Consider the following 19,737-nt stretch of genomic DNA (forward strand, 5'->3'; position numbering starts at 1 on the left):
AGCCATGATCTGAATCCTATTGAACATCTATGGAAAGAGCTGGAAAGGTGCAGTCTGGAGGAGAAAACCCTCTAACCAGACACATCTGGAGCAGTTAGCTCATGAATGGACCTAAATACCTGTCTAAGGTGCACAAGTCATCAGAGAGTCATCAGATTGCAGCAATTGCCACAAAAAGTTGTGAAGTTGAGAATACCAACTAATTTGTAAAGGACAGTTCCATTAGTATAGTTTTTAAAATGATTCCGTTGAACCACAATTGAAAAGAAATATCCTCCTTCGTCACTGTTCAGTAAATTATTGTTAATTATTTTTGTCAAGTTATTTCAGTGACCATTATGGGTTTCTCCTCTTCAGTAGATGGGTACCAACTAATTTGTTCCTGAGAAGTAGAAATGTCATTCCATCCCCACCAGTCATGTGTTCAAGTTGAAAGATGGTATTTAAATATACAGGACTGTCTCAGAAAATTAGAATATTGTGATTTTCTGTAATGCAATTACAAAAACAAAAATGTCATACATTCTGGATTCATTACAAATCAAATGAAATATTGCAAGCCTTTTATTATTTTAATATTGCTGATCATGGCTTACAGCTTAAGAAAACTCAAATATCCTATCTCCAAAAATTAGAATATTCTGGGAATCTTAATCTTAAACTGTAAGCCATAATCAGCAATATTAAAATAATAAAAGGCTTGCAATATTTCAGTTGATTTGTAAATAATCCAGAATGTATGACATTTTTGTTTTTTTAATTGCATTACAGAAAATAAAGAACTTTATCACAATATTCAAATTTTCCGAGTATTTTCTGAGTACTTTCTGTCCTGTATGTTGAATGTCAAAGTCCAGTTTATTCCTTATGCAAAGGACAGACCTACAAAACTCAGGCATCAGCTCAGTCGTCAGTTCTTTCCTTGCTAGCTGTTTTTTAACTTGGTAAACGGCATCCTTTCATCTCTACTCTCCCAGACAGAATTTCAGGCGGTGTTTGGTTTGGATCTTACCCTGCCGGGTAATCTTCCACTTTTTCTTGACTACTGCAGTGCTTTTCTAGTGTTTCTCCCTGCATGAACTGTGAAACTCTAATAAACAGACAGGGATGGGGCCCATCATCAACAGAAACAGGGCATGTGTCACTTCACTACTCGTTTACCTCCAGTGACTACCCGTAGCTGCTTAAATCCAATTTGAGTGACGGATGCTGCCTGCAGGGGGACTGCAGAGCCTGCACTCACATTCCTCATCACTTCAGGACCAAATACTCCTCTGAAAACAGCTTCTGCTACTGCCATCCCCACGCTCAAGTCTGTCTCCATCCAAACTGTTATCTGTGGTTCTACGTGGGCAAGAATCAGCCCTTTCTACCTTACAGAATCCAATAAAGTCTTCAGAACAACTCTGAACATTTCCAACGTTCTTCTCCTCCATCTTTTTGAATGGGTTTAGACACAGCATTCAAGCCTCATTTACAGAGCTCCACTGTTCTTCCTTACTTCTAAGTCGCCCATTTTGATCGAAAGCTATAAATAAACACTGCTGGTGCACATTTTAATGCTGCAATAGCTTCAAGAAGGAAATGGGGCATCAATTGCTGTTTTAAATGAATTGTGCTTGCAATTGCACTGGCATTATTAAATAAATAAGCAGCAAATGAAATTGTCAGCCAAATAATTTTATGGTCCAATGTTGATCCAGTTTCTTGATCGATGTCGTCATAAAACCTACTTGCTTCATTGGATTGTTGCTGGTGTCTTCAGATAAAGTGAGATTAACTCATGTGAGACCTCGTCAGTCATGTGAATGGGTTTTTAAATGTTTGACGCCTGTTATACGACTGTACAGAGCTGAGGTCTGTGTCCGGCTGATGTTTCATCTCCACGTGAACTCAGGACAGGCGTTCAGCTCCAAAGAGGTGGTAGAGAAGTAGACCGATAAAATGCTCAGCTTAAATCCTCCGCTTATACATTTGATATTTTGAATTACAGTCATCCCTCCCTATCCCCACAATTTGTCCTACTGTATTTATTGTATTTTTTTCATAATCATTTTTCATTTTCTCCTCATTCAAATCCAATTACTCGTGGGGCGGTGCCGATTTCCGCAATTTGAAAACTTGTATAATAATTGTAAAAAAAATAAAGGTTACTACTGTACTTCATCACGGGTTGTTTTTGGAACGTAACCCCCGCGAAAAACGAGACATCACTGACTCAAACAGATACGATACAAATGCAGCACCGGTACGTTTTTATACATTCAAAAGAAAGTACGGTCTCCAAAGTTTGAAAGATTAACTTCTCAGGATTTAATTAGAAAACGAAAGATAGAGGTCTTTTCCAAGTCTAAAAATCCGGTGAATAGAACCTCAGATTAACGGCGACACATATTATAATGTGGAATTATTTATTAACACAAACGAAGCCAAAATGTGAAAAGCTAGTCGCACACTTACCGCTTATAGTAAAGAGAGCATTAATTATGTGCCTTTAATCACATGTACACGATTGATTTATCATCAACAAGCATAACAGCTGAAATGTTGGTAGTTTGCTTGTCCGGAGCATTCAGACCTGCAGCTTCTTTCCAATATTACAACATGGAATGTTTTGTTTTTAAAAAAATAAAGAAAAAGAACAAAATTCCAGCAAGAAAAACAGTTTAAAAAGAACATGTCACCACAGCTTAGACTTGCACAGTTGCATGTAAACAAACCACAAGGTTTCTGCAATAATGTCCCTTAGACAGACGAGCCCGAGGCAGAGATGATGGGCACCTGAAAAAATGCCTTGTACCACCTGTCAATCATGGTGATTGCATGGTAATGATCTTGCTTTGCAACAGCAGGACTGGGGCACCGTGCCCTCATTTAGTGTGCATTTAGTGTGCGTACTGGAGTATTCTGGAGTCAACTGAAACATGGTGAAGATGTACGCAGTTCCCCTGAGGGGCAGCTGGGACAGGCGTGTAAAGCTATTTTGGGTGTTTTGCTGATGGTGGAGATGGGAGACTGAAAAAACGACTACAACTTCCTACAAATAATCAAATGTTCTTTGTCATGCAACTTAAACGGACACTTTAATATGAAAACCGTCCCTGGTGTTGCTTTTTAAGGGCTTGTTCATAAATAAATGGCTGCAAACATCAACCAGCTGAACCAATGTTGTGAAAAGGAGCGAGCCAGAACTCCCCCACAGCGCTGCGAAGAAAATCATAACACAAAACAGTGACTTCCTGAATTTCTTTCAGTTAAAATTGCTTCTACAAGCTATTGAATCATGGGTTGTATTTAATTTCTGCATTTGTGGCTTAGTTGTTCTTATAGGATAAATATCCACATGGTGTAGTATGTCATGTGTTGGTTATGTGGTATTGTAGTCACCTCCCGAGGACCAGGTGTGTCAATAAATGATTTGAAATGTATATTTTCCACATCACTGTATACTGTTGCTATTTTGTCCTTCATCCTTCCAGCATCTTTCTTTGATATTCTCCCTTTTCTTTGTCAAAACACCCACTCCCACATTTCATCTGGGGGTTTTCTATTACACTGGTATTCGAGGGGGAATTCATGGCCAGACATTTTTTTATTTTTTCTTTCCCGATGGCTGGAGGTCAGACGGTGACGCAGGTGATTGTCTGACTGTTCATTTCACACCTCATAATCGCTGCGTTTCCTGGTCGCTGAAAAAAGCCACGCCAACGGCAGCAAAGTCACAGCTCAACCTTGTAATCTCCCCGGCAATCAAAACACGGCTCTCCCCCTCCAAGGAACGTGGGTGGCATGTAATCGGGAGCCCAATTAGAGGCTCGTCATCAGATACACAATGAGATAAATTACATGTCTTCCTTGGTGGCATCATTAAATCATCAAACATTAGAGTTTAGTGTGTCTTTTTACCCTTACTCACCTAAAAGGAGACAGAAATGGCAGGACCACTTTGGATTTATCACATGACTGGTGTCTAAGCACTGCAACAGGGGATCCTTAAGTATTTATTTTCTTCTCTGTTTGCTTCTCTTGGTTTCAGGGAAAAGAGGCCACCGTGGAGCCCTGGGAGGACACCAGTTACCACTTGTACAAAGTCATCGACCGCTTTGGCTTCGTACAGTAAGCTCTCACTCTAAGCAGCATCACCTCTATAAGTAGGTTAGAAACCTCCACAGTAGCCGAGCCACTGGACCGCAACAGAGGAGACGGGACTGAGCGTGAGCTGTGCAGCTCATGTCAGTGCGCCTGTGGCTCTGGACAGTCTTAAACATCACTGTTGGTGTTATATATAGGCTGACACATGCAGGCAGGAAACAGCCGGGTTCGCCATAATCATAGAGCATCAGCGTTAGCGATCCAGGGGTGCGATCCACATCGTATTGTGGGCTGTGTGAGATGGAGGGAGAGACGGGCAGAAGAAAGGGAAGGATCTGGGTAACAAGATCGTTTCTGACAGGGACAGAAGTGTCCTGAGGTTGAGGTCACTGACTGGGCAGGAGGAGGATAAGGGACGAGGCTTCTCACTGGACAGACTGGTGCCAGAAGAGCCTCGTCTCTGCAGTTTGTCCACTTAAAAAAGGCTCAACGGGAGTTACTGTCTCCTTGCTTGTTCTCAGACTCAGCTTTCGTTTCTCATCAGTCGAGAGTGATTCACTCTCAAATGAGAACAGGAGTACAACCTTGTGCAATCACAGTCACATAAAAGTCAAATGATTCAGGTTGCATCATCTCCTTATAATTGTATCATTTCAACGTTAGAGTATTTTATTTTCTAAGCTTCCAAGTTCTTGACGCAATATGGATGTTGTGACTCACCGATGCATCTAGTTACAACCAGTACTGGAGTTGAGGGGGTATGAGGGGGGATGGCATCCCCCCTGAAATAAAAACAGTAAAAATCATCCCCCCTGTAAAACTGCCATCCCCCCTTTCCATCCCTTATGTAATTTCATCAATGAATGTGGTTTTACTGCTATTTCAACATTTAGAGTCATCACCAGAAAAATAACACCATAAAAATAACTTATTTGACAATTTTCACCTGTTTCAAGTAAATTTTCACTTGAAATAAGTAGAAAAATCTGCCAGTGGGACAAGATTTATCTTCTTATTACAAGCAAAAAAAGATTTTTCTACTTATTTCAAGTGAAAATCTACTTGAAACAGGTGAAAATTGTTGTTTTTTTCCAGTGATGAGTCCTGTTTTAAGTGTAATAAGATTTTTTACTGAAATGAGAAATTTTAACTAGAAATAAGAAAAATATTCTTGTTAAGATTTTGAGTTTTTGCAGTGATCCATTTCACTTATCCTGTGAAGGACAGAGTCATATTGATAAGTTCAGAAAACTGTTTTTTATTGTTGTGTTTTGATGTATTTGATGTAAGCCCAGTAGATATTTAAAGCTTACAGAAGGCTGCATTTAACTGCTGCTATGTCATTCCTGCAGGTGTTTTGGTCAGTGCTATTATTTGTAATATATTATATTATTTGTAATGAGCACAAATTATCTGTCCCCATATGATAAAATCCACCATCCCCCCTGATTTTTTTTTTACAACTCGAGTACTGGTTACAACCCCGATCAGGAGGTCGTAGTACCACTAATGAGGGCTGCGGTAGCGATCCTCCTCAAATCACCACGTGGACAGTTTATGACGTGTCTTGATGTGGACAAGCAGAACGTACTTCAGTTTTTGTACTGGGCTTATCATGGAAACCTTGTTTAATAGATAAGACAATAGTCAAGTACACTTGTTAAAAACAAGCTTGCAGCTTGTGTTTCAACCCTACAGTAGAGATTCAGACAAGAAGAGGAGCCTGATGAATATCCGTATCACTGCAGAGGCACAGTCCCAGTGGTAAAGCACGGAGGAGTGAGTATGATAAAGGGCTGAATGAGAAGGGAAGGATTCAAGATGTCACCATTAATCCCTGTGGATGAAAAAAAGATATATTTATATATGTTTAAGGACAACAATTGAAAGCTTACTACAAAAATCAGTGAAATAGTGAAAGCCGTAACAGAAGCTGAGCAACACTGCCCTCTAGCAGAGATCAGCTGACCATCACGAGCTGCTTCTTTAAAAAAAATGTTAAAAATTCAAGTCATTTCAGTTATTTGTGTGTGAATGTTCAAAACAACACTGAGGAGTATTTTCCTGTTAAAGGGTTTTAATTTTATTTAAATCCCAATCACATCTAAGCGATTTCATCTAGCTTCTGCCCAGCTTCTCTCCCTCCTGTCAGCAAAAACCACCCAAGTGAACTTGGGATGGCCGTTCAGGTCGTTGGTCTCTGTCACACATCAACAACGATGAAATTATTTGGGCCTTCTGAGATAGAAATTGCTAAAATCCCTTATGGATTGTTTAAAGAGCTGATGTATATTCCTGCAGATAGAAACGCCTTTGGAGAAGAAGCCGTGACTGAATATCAGCTGGTTCCACTTGGACAGAACTTGATTGAGACTGATGTGAAAAGAATGATTACAATATTCAAAAATGACGCCTGGATGGTTCTCTCCTTCCCTTGTGAATAATAATCTAAGCTAATTTTCAGTGCGTACACTACCTTCGTGCCTTGTTTCTCCCTCGTGACTACTAGTTTATTACAGCCAGGTAACTACAGTCATTAGTTTTCCATCTTATTCGCTTGGTATTTGGATAGAAACACAGTATAATGAACAAAACATCTCAGCATTGTTGCAGCAATGCTAAAATCCTGTCCTCAGCAAATTTATTATTGAATTTACAAAAGATAATAATTATTATTGAAAATTAATTAGTTTGAGCTTTCTAAATTTACAATGAAGCAACTATTCTGTAACAATACAACTTTAAATCATATTTAATTGAGATTGGACTGTAAAAAATTGGTGGAAGAGCAGTTAGTCAATAACAACAGGGGGGGGTTCTACCAAAGAGGATTAAGATCACCAACGGTGACATGAAAGAGTGGCACTTACAGGGGCAGGAAGAAAAGACAAGACAGTGATGGGTGCAGTTTGGTGACTGTGTGATGTGTTGTAGTGTCATGAATGAATGAGAGACCCGGTATCACTCACCCTTGTTTCATCTAACGCTGTTTCTGGAACTAGATTATTTTCTTCTGAGACATGTTGATCTTACACTTAAGCAGGTTCACCAGAACTTTGACTTGTGATCATAACAATAGATAAATAAACTGGAGGTTAAAATGTATGTTTCCTAATTGTTGTCTGTCATTCGTCTCCTCTTTGCAGTGAGGATGAACTTCCATCCTATGACTCGTCAGAGGAGAAGGTTGGTAACTTTGCTTCTCTTTACCTTCATCTCCAGCTCTTGATCATTTTTGTTTGACTATTTTATCCTTTTTGTTTCAATGCACAAGAAAAAAAGAAAGAAAAAACAACTTCAGGTTTATATTAAATAGTAGGAGCGCCACCAAAAATAATAAATCTGTGTAAGAATAATAAATGACAACCTCCAGAGAAGACAAATAAAAAAAAGGTAATTAAATGTGAAAATATACAGACGAATTACAAAATCTGAAATAAAAGTTAAATATATTTTAATTTATTTTTGATTGTTTATTGTTGTATAAACTTTATATTTGTTTTATGCATTTCCACTTAATATACTGCTCTCAATCATCCTTCCATGTAAATTTTCTTTGCTATTTTTACTTTTACTATTATTTTTTCCCTGTTTGACTTATTTCTAGAGCTTTTTCTCTGAGCCGATAAGATTCGGGTATCAGTCGACTGCTTCCCCCTTTTTTTTTTATAAACTGTTTGTAATGAGAATACTCTTTATATTTGAAACTTCACCATAAACACACACAGCTCACGAACGCGTAACCTGATGTTACATGAACTGTGCTGTGCTCTCTAAAAGTTAATGCAAAATAAAAAGAGTGAAAGGTGGTGGGCGGGTGTGAGAGATGTGGCCCCATGATGGCATGATGGAGTATAAAAGTCCTGAACCTGCTCTGGTGAGACCCGTCCCGTACAGCAAACTCCCGTTAGTTGCAACATTCACCCCTTCCGACCAGAGGCCGACTTCACACTGTCAGGCTGGTTCAGCAGCTTAAATAAAGGCTTTAAACTTTGGAACAGATCGAGTGATGATGGACAGTGCTTCATTTCTTTTTCACATACTTGGGCTCTCTCCATCTCACATAACATCATATGGCATTTTGCTGCAGTTGTTTGACGACTCCTCAGCTTTACCACCATCGTCTCAAAGTTGCATCACACCTCTCATTTCTCTCTTCACTCGTCCTACTTTTTGAAAAGACTATTCTTATATTTGGGTCAGTACAGTAAATGTAATGGGTGTAATATCTCGTTTATGACTGTACAATGAAAGAACACAGCTTTTCCAGGTTCCTTGTGACCATGGAAACAAAACTACTGCACTAGTTAAAAAAAATCAACTATTTGTATTTTAATTTATTATTTAATTTTCAATTTCTCCTGAACCAAAACAAAAAGATGATCAGATAAACCGGACTGCTAAAAGATCAGATCATCTGAACTGTGCACCAGGGCAGGACGAAGCTCACACTGCTACAGTTCCCATCAGCCACTGCTGGTGGCTGAAGGAGCTTCCACGGCTCCGGAGCAATGACCTGTACAGAACCAATTATTGATCATGCTGCGTGATCAAACTGTGATGTGGCATATTGTCTACAACTTTCAAAAGCAGAACTGCACCAGACCTTCGTGTTCTGCTCCCAATAATTATGATCAATTCTGCAGATGAAGCGACGGCATGTCCTCAGATCTTCCAGGAGCTTTAAATAGAACTCTTTTCAATCAGAGGCCATTAACTGTCAGTTTTGGAGACTTCTGTAGATGTTGTTCTTCAGATTTTGCCTAAAAATAGAAACTGCTTTGTGTTCTTTTCTTTCTGTTGTTTTAAATCCTCCTCCATACAAGTATGGAGCCATTTAAGTGCCTCGGGGGTTGTTTGCTTGTTGAGTGTGTTGACACATTAAATGTACCATTTGAGAGAAACAAAAACAACTTTTATACCTCGAGCTTACCTCAGAGCTCAGCATTTAAATACAACTCGAGAAGGAACAATGTAGGAGGATTTTTCTCTTCTTGTTTGTTTGAAATTGAATTTCTTCTCTAGAATTTAAGTAAAACAAAAAGGGGTTTGGATGTAATGTTGAAATTCAAGTCATAATCCCAAAGCAGAAAGCGACAGTTCTGCTCATGTACGAGTCTTTAATTACAGCACCTGATAAAGAACAATCCCCTGCATGTTGGTCCTGGGTTCGTGTGTCGGGTTGTTCTGAGCGGGGCTTCCTCCAGACCGCAGCGCAGACACACAGAAGCTGCTAGCGGGGAAGTTATTAATGTGTCACTTCTCATTTCCACAGCAAAAACACACAGAGATGGAGCGGACCACCAAGTGGGTGAAGATGTTGAAGAACTGGGAGAAGTACAAGAGAGACGACAAGGTGATCCTCTTTTTGTCACATTTTCATGTTCACAAACCTGCCGTCCAGAAACGTTCAGCCTCTTCTGTGTTTCCTTCCTCACTCCCGCTGTTAAAGTTCAGCTGGCCTTAATGTAATTTGCTAAAAACGGTCTTCCCAGTTTTCCTGGAACAGCTTTCTGCTGCAGGAACAGTGACCGCTGTTGTCTGCAGTATAATCTGCGGCCCTCGACCTGCTGAACAAGGGTCCAAATGTGGAGCAGAAATTGAGCCAAACAAGCCTGAAAGGCTTGAAGCAGCTGATAACTGCAGTTATCTGAAGAGCAGAAACATTTGCTGAGCTGCAGCGCAGCCCTCGGATCTCCCCGGTGTGTTCACTTCGCTTTGCAGAACAATGATGCTCTTTTTTTTTTTTTTTTTAATTAAACTCCCCACCCTCAATTTCAGTGTCAGTCTCGACGGAGCTCGTTCGCATCTGTTTCTGCCTTTTGCTGCAGTCTGCAGCTGAGCAACAGACTCGTCACCTTCTCTGTCTTTATCCCACAAGGACAGTTGGAGGGAAGGGGGGGGTTATTATCGCGGCTGTCTTCATTAGTGCCTCCTCTGGTCCAGGTTCTTTCTCTGCTGACGCCTGGAGTGTTTCATCTCATCCTTCATTTGGATGTTTGGTTTCAGCTGTGTATTTTAGCTTTTAAATGTGGGGGGAAAAAAAACAAGACAAGAGCACATTTGCACTCATACTGCAGCTTTGCCTCGCTATTATACCAAAGAAAGGGATGCAGGGGCGCATCAGCCTGTCCCTCTTTCACATCACTCTCATCTCCTCTGTTTCTTTTTTCCCCTAAGCTTCGGGATGATTCTCCTCTTTTTGTCAGTCGGCAGTGTGCTGTCAAGCTCAGCAAGGGAACGGGTCACGCTTCATCTCTTATTTTGTTTCCTTGCTTGCCAGCTGCAGAAAACATTTAGCCTGCAGTAAAAAAAAAGTACAAGACAGCAGATTTAAAGCAGTCATAAGCCCCCCGTCCTCGTGCCTCACATGATAACTGGCTAGAGGTTGTTGTGTTTAAAATTATAGTCATAAAGTTAGTGTGTAAATCTTGCATACATGATGCTGAAGACACAGGAAGTTCTGAGGCCTCTGCAACACACATTTATGCTCTAATATCGGACAAGTCCCAGCGGTTGATCGGAGGAAATCCCTACATATGTAGCAGCTGGTGACAAGTGAATATGAAACATTATTTAAACCCAAAGTATCCCTTTGAAATGAGAAAGGCGACCTTTTGTAGCCTGATCAGTGGATGTCGAGATGCTTTTATAACACAGTTAGAATCCAGTCGCCCCTAATTGAATTTATTTGACGTAATTAAGAGAGCAAGAAATAGTCTCTCGGGGCTTTCCAGGCAGAGCATAACCACAGTGGCATAGGTCACTTAGGCAAAACAAAGACTTGGTTTGAGGCTTAAAGTCTTGATTCTTGATTTTCAGCAAAACGTTAAGCGCCTAAAAAGGTTAAGTCATACATGAATTCATTAATAAAAACCGTCTGGGAATGTAGAGGAAGCATGGAGGGCTGTATGAGCTTTTTTATGAATGAGGAAATAAAACAAAAAAGCATGATAAAACACTGCAACCGAGACAAGGTTAAAGAGGTGATATAAGTGGACCATTAGTCCAACAAAGGCTGTCGGTGACGTCTCATCAGAGCCTAATTACAGGGCTGTTTGAACAGCAACTAGTGAGTCCCAGGTGTGGTGGTTGGAGGCTGGATGCTTCACACACACACACACCTACACACACACACACACAGCCAAATATCATCAATTCTGAGATGACACACGTAATCCTTCGACTTCTAGCATGAAAACATGGCAGCCGCACACATGCAGTAGATCAGTGGAAGACAACCTGGCGATGTGGGAAGGTTACAGACGAGGCTTGATTTATGATCCTCGCACGTCTGTAAATCAGTCCTGACTCTGCTCGACCTGCTGTTTCTCGCACGCTTCTTCCATTCTTCCCTTCTCTGCACCAAGTCTTGTTGGGCGGCGCTCTAATTCTCTGCATTTGATTAGTCATATTCCCCATCTTTACCTTTTAGTGAATCATTTTGTTGCCCGTTTCCTTTAAAACCCACAATCATTAAATTGTACTCGCGTCAGTCTCTCAGAGTCCAGGCCTTGGTCAGTCCCTTGACGGTAGCGCTGAGTGGATGCAGCAGGTCTTGTGGTACCACTTTGTCCCACTAGAGCAGGTGTCAGCAACCCGCGGCTCTAGAGCCGCATGCGGCTCTTTAGCGCCGCCCTATTGGCTCCTGGAGCTTTTTCAAAAATGTTTGACCTTTTTTTTCCTTTTTTCTTCTTTTTCTTTCTTTTTTTTCTCCTTTCTTCTTTTTTTATTCTTTTTTTTCTTTTTTCTTCCTTATTCCTTTCCTTTTTAATCTCGACATATCAACTTTGTTCTCGAAATTTTGACTTTTTTCTCGACATTTTTCACGAAGTTTTGACTATTTCCTCGATATTTCGACTTTTTTCTAGACATTTCAACTTTTTTCTCAACATTTCAACTTTTTTCTCGAAATATTGACTTTTTTCTCGACATTTCGACTATTATCTTGACATTTCGACTTTTTTCTCAAAATTTAGACTTTTTTTCTCAACATTTCGACCTTTTTCTCGAAATGCATAATATAAAAAAAAATCTTCCCCCAGTTATAACTAATATAGTTACATGCAGCATGTGCTGCCTTCATTCTAAGGCTTATACAAGACTTTTTATTTTTTGCGGTTCCAGACATATTTGTTTTTTGTGTTTTTGGTCCAATATGGCTCTTTCAACATTTTGGGTTGCCGACCCCTGTTCTAGAGGTACACTTGGTTGTGTTACATCCCAAATGCTGGTACACAAACATTCTCGTAATATGCAGCGGCATTATTGTTATAGTTGGGCTTAAAACTTGAGTTGGTACCAGTTATGGCCTGGATGATTTTCAAACAAGGTGTGTGGAGCTTGTTTTAACATCACTGCACTGGTATGTGGTTAAGCTTTGTCCTGTGTGGTTTCTGGTACATGTATCCACCTTCATTATTTAAAAGTAAAGTAACACAACTGAGTAAGCCTTAATGACTTGGGGCTAACACCGACTTTCCTCCCAAAACCTCAAACATCCTGAGATTGGCATCAGTACACTTGTTTTTAAAACTACTCCGTACCTGAGCCAGTCGAAAGTTCTTCTGCAGCCTCGGGATGTTTTGATGCAGCTTGACCTCGTCTCTTTCCTTCGTGCGTGATGTCGGCGGCCCGGCGGCACTCCGTACACCTACTCGTTTTACAGTCCGCTCACTTACAATAACTTGTGCAACTGTTCCACCTGGCTGCGGTTTAATACCCGAGGACAGACAATTCACTGCTGCATTTACTTTTGCTGTTCCAGCAGTTAAGGCTTAAGACTTTATCTTCCCCACTGCAGTCTTGCTGATCCCCCCCCCCCTCCTCTTTGTGGACACTAATGAGCTGCCCTGCATGCAGACTGCTCTTTCCATCCCAGTCACCACACAATCTCTCCTGGGGTTCCTGCAGCCAGATGGTCCAGGTTCACCTTCCCAAGCCTTCTTGTCGTGGAGAGTGCAGCACTCAGGATGACACTGCTTACATCTCTGACGTTTGACTTTATGGTCTGCAAGAACAGACAAAGTTGTTCATTTTGCCCAGAGTTGATCCGTGTTACGACATTACAGCACAGCTTTTCTGTCCATGTTAGTTGAGGCTGCTTCTCTGGAGACACTTGTGTTGCTCCTTGAGTCTTCAAAAGTTGTGGTTTATGACTTGGAAGACATCTTACAATACTGTTACAGGTATCATAACTTAAATGTAACCCTAACTCACAGAGTTTAGTTCATTTCAAGGATTTTAACTTGGAGATCCACATGAGGACTGGTGTTGCGTTGAAGGAATAATTACTGACATCTGCTGGTTATGTGGGGGGTGGCATCTATTCCAGTCATGGAAGTGCAACCAAATATGTCTGAATTGAAGCAACTTCAGACTGAAGACTCGTGTTTTTCATCAGTGATTTCCATCTTGGAAAACCCCTGCAGTTCATTCTTGTTTTCTGCATCACCTCCTTATGTTTTCATTTCTTTGAGGATAATTTTCATCCATCTGTTGCATTACATCATTCAGATTATTTGTACAACCATACAGAACTAAGCAAGTTCAGTCCAGTGAAATAGTTAAACCTGTTATGTAATACTGAGTGATATGAAATGTAGGCTAGTTATAATCCATATTTTTTTCTAATGTGAAACCCCGAGCCATGCTGTCATGTTCTGTACACCACTCTTCTTTTTCCTGCCTTTTATTCCACTAGTTGAACTGAAAACTGAGGGACAGCAAAACAAATAGTTCACTTAATACATTTAGCGTAACCGTTTATGTCATTGGAACATAGTTTTTAATATAATGAAATTGATTGTTACAGATCTGTTATTGTATCAGACTGCAACTTTAACTCCTACTCCAAAAGCCATAGTATGCCATGTATTTACTGGAAACAGATTAAATATGTTATGAACATCCAAAAAACACACTTCAAGTCTGCGTCAAACCACATATACAAGAAGTTCCAACGTGATCACAGCAGGATTTCCCAAATGTCTCAATCTGAACGGTCCAGTTACCGACACAGTCTCTGGCGTCATTTGTGATGGCATAAACTTTTAATACATCCACCAGAGTGGTATTTGTGAGGGGCTCAAAATGCAAAAATGACTTGGTTTGCTTTTCTGGGCCATGGTTTGGACAGTGAACATCATAACAGCAGAAAACTGGATGGAATGAAGCGGTATGCAGCATCTGTGTTGGGCGCTTTCTTTCTTGGAGTGAGATGAATAACTGTGCATCTCTTTGAAGGCCGGTTCAACAATGACTCCCTGCTGCTCTTTTCGTTCCAGATGGTCAGGAGGGTCTACAAGGGCATTCCACTGAAGCTCCGAGGGGAAGTGTGGTGCCTGCTGCTCGATATTCCCAAATTAAAAGAAGATAAGAAAGATTTATATGAGGTAAAGAGCCAGGAGCTCATGACTCAACATTTCACAGCGGGGCACTTCACCACTTTCTAAAATCTCTGCATCTCAGCGGTGTTCATCACAGCACAAGGCTGTAATGAAGATTCATAAAGATTCAGGAGCAAGTACCTTGGTTTTATTTGATATTTAGGCACTTCGGCGTTGCGAGAAGGATGAGAGTTTGGAGGCTTAATTGGGTTTGTGCAGAGCAGCACAGTTTGTTTCTGCACACCGAATAAAAACTTTTTCCATTTGTTCTGCACTGAGATGAACTTTGGATCTCATTACAAAGTTCAGCCGGTGAGATCAATATATCACTGCCTTCAGCTGTGCTGAGTTTAGACACAAAACAAACAATGCCGATATTAAATTTAAAGAAAAACAAAACTGCTACTGGTGTTCTGCAGGATGCACTTTATTTATAAAAACAGTTTCACTTTAGACGAGCCACTTCAGAGGAACAGCAGATCCAGGAGGATCTGACATCAGATAAAGATGGAGAGCTGGACGATCTCATCTGGCTCTGTGATGTCACAGTATCCTATAAATCTCAATGACTCACTGACTTAAACAAATTAAGAACTAGGTAACCTCAAAAGTGTTTTTGATTTAGATGTGAATCAAATAAATCCTCTCAAGAAAAGTAGTAGTATTTTGTTTCATAATCTGTCCCCTTTAAGAAGCAGCATTTCTCACCATAAAGTGAATGTGTCATATTCTAGCTTCTAATTGTGGGATGTAAACTGTCATTTGTGCTTGTTAAAAATAATTTGTTGCTGAGAAGTAAAACGTAGCACTAATGTGCTTGTATGTTTACTCTCATTTTGTTCTGTGCTGGTTTAGAAGCTGAAGATCCGAGCCAGAGCACACTCTCCCGACATCCGCCAGATTGATCTGGACGTAAACAGAACCTACAGGGACCACATCATGTTCATGACTCGCTATGATGTCAAGTAAGTTCCTCCATACTGTGTGCAACCTTTATGAATACTTTAGAGCTCTTTGAGGGGCAGCTACCAAGACAAAGCTGGGTAAAAAAAAACAAAAAACAACCAAGTGAATTTCCTTATTCAGAAAGATTTTGTTGAAAATAAGAGTTGAATCACAACTTCTAAAATGTCCACAAAGTGTGTTTTTTCTTTATTGGTATCTTCAATTTAAAAAATAAACAAACTTGATTACTAAATTGGAATGAACACGATCTTCAAAATTCAGCTTCCCCAAATGTTATGATAAAAGAAATCAAGAGATACCAAGATCAGGGTTTGGCTGGAATCTGACTGACTACACAATATTCAACAGAGCACTCCTGTACCGACGTTTGTCCAACTTGTGCAGGATTCATCACTTGACGGCCTCTCTGGTCATGAATAAATACAGATAGACTTGTATCCACATCGGAGTTAGCCCTTCATGGAGGATGAACCTGAGACGACTGACTTCACCAAACCTTCACCTCTCACTGTTGGACGTGTTATCTAAGTAAAGAGAGAAAAACAAAGAGCAGAAACAGTGTGAGGAGGTGGATGACAGTTAGAGTAACAGAAATTTATCAGGTTACTCTCTTTTTAAAACTTTTGTCAGAATAAAAATGAGAAACCATATTTACTCTACTATTCCTTATCACCTGCAGACATTTAAAGTCCAATTTCCATTTGTGACCACATGCTAATATAACTTTAACAGTAGCTTTGACTTGTGCTTTTACCTTTTGAAATGTATATTTACAAGACTTGTGCCTGCTTTCACCCTTTTCAAATGTTTTTTTTTCTCCCTATACTACCTCCCCCAGCTAAGAAATGCAGTTTAGTCCTAAATGCACACTTAACTGTGTTTAAGTTTCTGCCACAATTGCTTACAGGAAGTCAAAGATTCAGTATATATAAGCTGTTAAAATGCTGAACCAAGCTTTAAATGATGATTGTGACACTAAACTACGACTATTTCAGGCAGTTTGTGTAAACTGGTGTGTTTTCTCAGGCAGCAGGCGCTATTCCACGTCCTCGCAGCCTACTCCATCTACAACACGGTGAGTTAGTCTGCTTGTCTTTCTTTTTAAGACTTTAGAAATGAAGTATCGTATTTTACGGACCATTAGGCGCTCCGGATTATAAGGCGCATGATAAAACGTATATAAAGCGAAACAAAAAACAGTTAGTCTAACTTTATTCAACTCATTCACAATAACTCAGAATATTGTTCAGTTGTAACTAATACAGAAAAATACTAACATTTTAAATCTTCTTCCACGAATCCTCAAATAAAAAGTGGAGGAGGTAAGGTCCAACATTTGATTATGATATAGATTTGAAAATGGGGTTTGCGCTAAAAACCTAATGTTGGTTTGAAGTTTAATTATAGTAAGGTAACATTGACAAGATGTTGGATGATGGTTCCTTGCCAGCACGTTGTCTGACGTTGCAACCCGTATCCAACCAAAGACCGACTTTAATACCACGACCCGGTGTCAGCTGGGAAGGGTCCGACAATCAATCAAGTGGAGCGGCTTCATCGCTTACTAGTAAACATTTTGACAGATTTTTAAGCACAGCGTACCACATAAAATTGGTTTGAGGTCAGTAAGCACAAGAATTCATACATAAAGCGCACTGAGGATTTTTGAGAAAATTCTAGGTTTTAAGTGCTCCTTATAGTGCAGAAAATACAGTATTAAAGAAGCAAAATCTGTCTTCTTTTTTTTTTTTTTAATCTATGAGGACAATATAACTCTTAAAGAGCTAAAAACATAAAATTATAAGCTATAAATTGACTCTTTCTACTCAAAACACCAGACTCGACCTACTGTATTAGTCAGCCTTTCTGTTCAAACTCTTTAGCCTGTACTGGCCTATTTGGATTTGGCCTATTAAATGTTTACTTTGGGAAACCAAAGTAAACATTTTGATTAATTTATTAAAATAATTTAACATTGTATTTCACAATAAATAAGCAATTCAGAAATCACCATTTGTTTATGTAGAATCTGCACTATCATTTAAAATATGTAGATCTACAAGTATTTGGCAAGAATAATAGTCTTAAGTTTGGACAGTTGTCTTTTGGGGGAAATTGTCGATCCCTGCTGCTGTATGGAATTCAAAGCCACCAGTAATGTAAAAAATGTGTATATGGTCTGTTTAGTTCCCTAATTCAGGTTGAAATGCTCACTGTTCCTTGAACCACAATTATCACTGCTGTACTGTACAGTTTGTTCTGACAAGTGTGTGTTTGTAGGAGGTGGGCTACTGCCAGGGCATGAGCCAGATCACAGCTCTACTGCTGATCTACATGAATGAAGAGGATGCCTTCTGGGCTCTGGTCAGACTACTGTCTGGACAGAAGCACGCCATGCACGGTAACTTCAGTCATATGTTGCATTTTCACAGCCAAACCCTTACAGTCCCACTGCATGAACCTCCGTCATCATCTCATGTTGAGTTGGACAAAAGTTCAAAGTATTAACATAAACAATTACTACTTTGCCTGAACGTTGAAAACCAGTTAACAAGATCATTAACACAAGGTTTAACTAGTAACTCTTCTATTGGACATGGGAAGATTATGTGTACATTTTACTGATAATTTTTTTTTTTCTTTTAAATGTGATACATTTCCCTACAGCTGCAAACAGTTATCTCTTCATGGTTATATGATTCACATTTACTCAAAAGGACCCAGCCTATGATATTCAAATGGTTCTTATTGCTGCTTTTATACAATATTTAAGACTCACAAGATTGTTCCAATCAAGCAAATGATGTAAAACAAGCTAAGTCCATGTGGAGAGTTGAGTTCACCACACTTTTGAATTTGTCCTTCACATGCACAACTTTTAAAGTTATGAAGTTGATCCCACTCTGACAATCACTATTTTAGTTTGGAAAGATTTCACTGCAAAAGAATAACAGTGGATCATCTGCACCTTCAGGGTTTTTCGTCCCTGGTTTCCCAAAGCTGATGCGTTTCCAAGAGCACCATGACCGCATCCTCAAAAAGATGATACCCAAACTGAAACAACACCTGGTGAGACACTGTTGCTCATAATGTCAGGAAAGACTTCCCTTTCCTTGACATATTCACTTTATTGACACAGTATTCAGAATCAAGCCAGCGGCTGTCCTCAACAACAACAGTCTGACTCCATTCACTGACTGAAGTGTCTGTGTGGTTTGTGCTGCAGGACAACCAGGAGGTGTTTACAAGCCTGTACACCATGAAGTGGTTCTTCCAGTGCTTCCTGGACAGAGTAAGTACACCGACGGGAATCTCTTTGGGAAAGCCGTTTCATTCTTGACTTGGTCTCTACAAATGTTGTCTGACAAGTAAGCTCTGACATTTCTTCCTGTTAAAAAGTCTTGCCCTTTTCAACATCAGACCACAAAGAATTTGAGACTAAGGTGTCAGGGAAGTCTTGACAGACAGGAAGATTACAGTTGGGGCAGATTTGCCCACATTCTACTGAAGGACACCCTGTGAAAACACATTAAAAGGAATGAATTTCTTACAGTTGAAAATCTTGAACTGAGGGCAGTCGGGCTGTTGTGATCTGATCTGTTCATCCCTCATGTGGGTTTGTGGAAAGTATTGTTTACCTGGTCCATATCTGAGATGTTTAGGCTACATGGATCAAGGCACAAATGATTGTATAACTTCCTGGGGAAGAGATGCAAGGCTACAATGTAAGTGAGGGCTATAACTTTGTTTTTTAGGAAGATTTTTTTCTTTCTACCCCTCAAAGCGTCTGTAGTCATTGTCCGGGGTGTGAGTGGCCCATACCCTTAAAAGGGGACCTATTATGGCATCTAATACTTATTTTAAACAGGCCTTGAATGTCTTAAAAACAAGCTTTTGATTGTTTTTGCTAAATAAATTAGAAATTCTGCCTCTGAGCCATGTCTTTATCTTCCCATTCTCTAAACTCATTATCTATGTGGGATTCTGAGTGGGCGGGGCTATGATAATGAGGCTCTGTGCTGATTGGCTGCCTGAATGACGCGATACACCGCTACGAAAAATGGCGGAAGCTCCGGCCGGCGGAGTTAGTTGTGGGTGTGGTTTCACGCATCGGAGGCCAACCTATGTAAATCGCATTTTCGTTACGTAACAACGGGAGCAGAATCTGAACGGGTCGTAGATCCACATCACACTGGACGGCTCATCCGGGCGGCTGTACAGACACTGCAGAATTTGGTTGCTTTCCTCCTTCTCTGAGTTGGCAGGCTGAGGGGAGACCACTTTATATATG

General features: G+C 40.1%; 1 protein-coding gene across 4 annotated transcripts in view; it reads left to right on the top strand.

The window, feature by feature from the left end:
- usp6nl (USP6 N-terminal like) overlaps positions 1–19,737 on the top strand; it is a 91,827-nt gene that overhangs the window by 63,366 nt on the left and 8,724 nt on the right. For all 4 annotated transcript variants that reach the window (XM_061714167.1, XM_061714166.1, XM_061714164.1 and 1 more), the window contains 9 exons: positions 4,037–4,116; positions 7,239–7,278; positions 9,368–9,448; positions 14,379–14,486; positions 15,336–15,445; positions 16,473–16,521; positions 17,727–17,847; positions 18,421–18,515; positions 18,673–18,738. In XM_061714167.1, the coding sequence (XP_061570151.1) occupies positions 4,037–4,116; positions 7,239–7,278; positions 9,368–9,448; positions 14,379–14,486; positions 15,336–15,445; positions 16,473–16,521; positions 17,727–17,847; positions 18,421–18,515; positions 18,673–18,738 (750 nt within the window). The remainder of the gene's footprint in view (positions 1–4,036; positions 4,117–7,238; positions 7,279–9,367; positions 9,449–14,378; positions 14,487–15,335; positions 15,446–16,472; positions 16,522–17,726; positions 17,848–18,420; positions 18,516–18,672; positions 18,739–19,737) is intronic.

Source organism: Cololabis saira, chromosome 23, assembly GCF_033807715.1.
Source record: "Cololabis saira isolate AMF1-May2022 chromosome 23, fColSai1.1, whole genome shotgun sequence".
NCBI lineage: Eukaryota > Metazoa > Chordata > Actinopteri > Beloniformes > Belonidae > Cololabis > Cololabis saira.